The sequence below is a fragment of the Diceros bicornis genome, chromosome 7, assembly GCF_020826845.1.
Source record: "Diceros bicornis minor isolate mBicDic1 chromosome 7, mDicBic1.mat.cur, whole genome shotgun sequence".
Taxonomy (NCBI): Eukaryota; Metazoa; Chordata; class Mammalia; order Perissodactyla; family Rhinocerotidae; genus Diceros; species Diceros bicornis.
The window spans coordinates 59997364-59999796 of NC_080746.1; the positions used below are offsets into that span (position 1 = coordinate 59997364).

Sequence of the window (2433 nt, forward strand, 5' to 3'; positions counted from 1 at the left end):
GTTCTATGTTTAGGGATATTTTGTTAGGATAAATTTTCAAAGGTGAGATTATAGCACTAAAGCATGCAATTTTTAAAAATTTCTTGCTATATATTGCCAATTACACCATCAGCTGTGACACTCAAGAATATGTGTTTCAACACAATCTCCTTTTTCATTGTGAATTTCATTAATAAAAACTGCTAATTTAATAAGCAAAACTGCCTAAACTGCCTAATTATTGTTTTAATATAGGTTTCTTGGATTATTAGTCAGATAGAATAATTTTTCTCTTGTTTCAAAGCCAATTGTATTTTTTGTCGCTCTTCTTTATTTTTTTAATTACTTATTGGGGCATTGGTGGATTTTCTAATTTAAACTTTTTATATAAGGATATCAGTAACATTTTGACCTATGGAAGGGAATCCTAGCTCCCCAAATTTCACCCTGAGCAGAAGCAGAATTTGGTGGCCAAACCAGACAAGCATTGCTATGCTTATAGGCAACTGGAATTAAGCTAGCATTAAGAAATCAATATATCAAGCCATTAAGGATAAGAGAAAGTAGAGTGGTAAGGGTCACCTGTCTCCCACATCCTGAAGGTCCTTGTCACAGCTCATCCTGAACATAGCTAGCACCCGAGTTCTGATCTGTTTGGTCTTGGCACCATAGATGATGGGATTGATCACAGGAGGCAGCAGTAGATAGACATCACCCATGAGAACATGCACAAGGGGATCAAGGCTGTTTCCAAAACGGTGCACCACTGAAAGGCCAATGAGAGGCACATAGAAGGCCAGCACCACGCCGATGTGTGACACACAGGTTCCAAAGGCCTTGGCCTGCTCTGACTTGGAAGGCAATTGTAGAACTGTTCGTATTATCAGAAAATAGGACAAGGAGATGAACAGGACATCCACACCCATGACCAGGAGAATGGCGGTAAGACCATAGACCACATTGGGCAATGTGTCTGCGTAGGCCAACTTCATCACATCCTGGTGCACACAATAGGAGTGTGAGAGCACATTGGAGTGGCAGAAGGCCAGCCGCTTGATGAGCAGAGGCAGTGGGATAAAGAAGAGGGATCCACGGACCACCGCCACCATACCAATCTGGGCTGTTACTGTATTGTTGAGCACTGCGGCATGGCGCAATGGATGGCAGATGGCTATATAACGGTCAAAGGCCATGGCCAGCAGGATGGTGGACTCAATGGCTGAGAGAGCGTGAATAAAGAACATCTGGGCAATGCAGGCATCAATGGTAATCTCCCGGGAATCAAACCAGAAGAGGGCGAGGATCTTAGGCATGGTGGATGTGGACAAGGCCAGGTCAATTGCTGCCAGCATGCAGAGAAAGAGGTACATGGGAGCATGAAGGCTGCGCTCCGTCCTTACGATGAAGACCACGATGCAGTTTCCAAACGCTGCCATGGCATATATTAAAAGCAGGGGGAAGCCAATCCAGAAATGGGCTTCTTCTAGTCCTGGGATACCAATAAGCACAAAGGTAGCATGTGTGAAGTTGCAGGAATTCATAGCTGGCACTAAAAAGTGGCACTGGAGAGGATGAAGTCACACTGGCAGCCTGCTAGCCTGCTAGGACATGGAGCACAGTCAAAGATGTCAGCCCTGGAAATCTGGGAACTGAATGTACCTTAGCTCTCCCTCCTCTATTTTCCCACTCTCTGAAGCCATTTAGGATCTCTGATAAGCCCTGAAGTCCTCTTCCAAAGGGAAAAGTGACAGCTCAAATTTATTTATCAATCACTACTCTCAAGGTCCATTTACATTTTTTAAAGGGATCCTGGGGAGAACAATGCTTATCCCAAAGTGTATTCTTCCCAAGTTCCCTCAGACTCCTTCTCCTGGCCCGTACCTTCATTGTGTGGACCCTGGGTGGTCCTTTTCTCAGATAGGTGTTAAGAGATATTGGGAACCCATTCCAGACAGGGCTGCATCCCCTTTCCTCTCCTCTCCTTCTCTTCAATTATTTATTCATTCCATAAGAATTTACTCATATGACCTACTATGTACAAGGTTATTTTCTGGATGATACAGAGGTAAAAGACACATCTTTTGCCCTTCAGATTCCCTGCCTACTATGGTGGAAGATAGACAAGTAACCAAATTATTAGAGTTTTGGGATAGGTGTTAGCATAAGGCGTGCATTTAATGCATGGGAGGGGGAGAGGCATGATCAGAAGAACCTTTCTGAAAAAAATGATACTTCTGTTTAGTCTTGAAACATGAGCAGAAATCAAACAGAGACGAGAATAAAGGGTATACCAAGCCAGTGAGGGTACGGAGGTTTTCTTTTTTTTTTTTTTTTTCCAAATTTTCAGGATTCCAGGTCTCCAAGTTTAAGGTCAGCGAGGGGGAAAAGAAATACAACAGTACTCAAAAAAAAAAAAAAAAAGTGAAAAGAAAAAAAAAACATAAGAAATAAAGG

General features: G+C 42.8%; 1 protein-coding gene across 1 annotated transcript; it reads right to left on the reverse strand.

Moving 5' to 3' along the window:
- Positions 1 to 557: 557 nt before the first annotated feature.
- Positions 558 to 1526, reverse strand: LOC131408721 (olfactory receptor 51E2). Its single transcript, XM_058545768.1, has one exon. It carries the CDS (start codon positions 1518 to 1520, stop codon positions 558 to 560), a length of 963 nt encoding a protein of 320 aa, XP_058401751.1. The 5' UTR covers positions 1521 to 1526.
- Between the last annotated feature and the right edge of the window lie 907 nt (positions 1527 to 2433).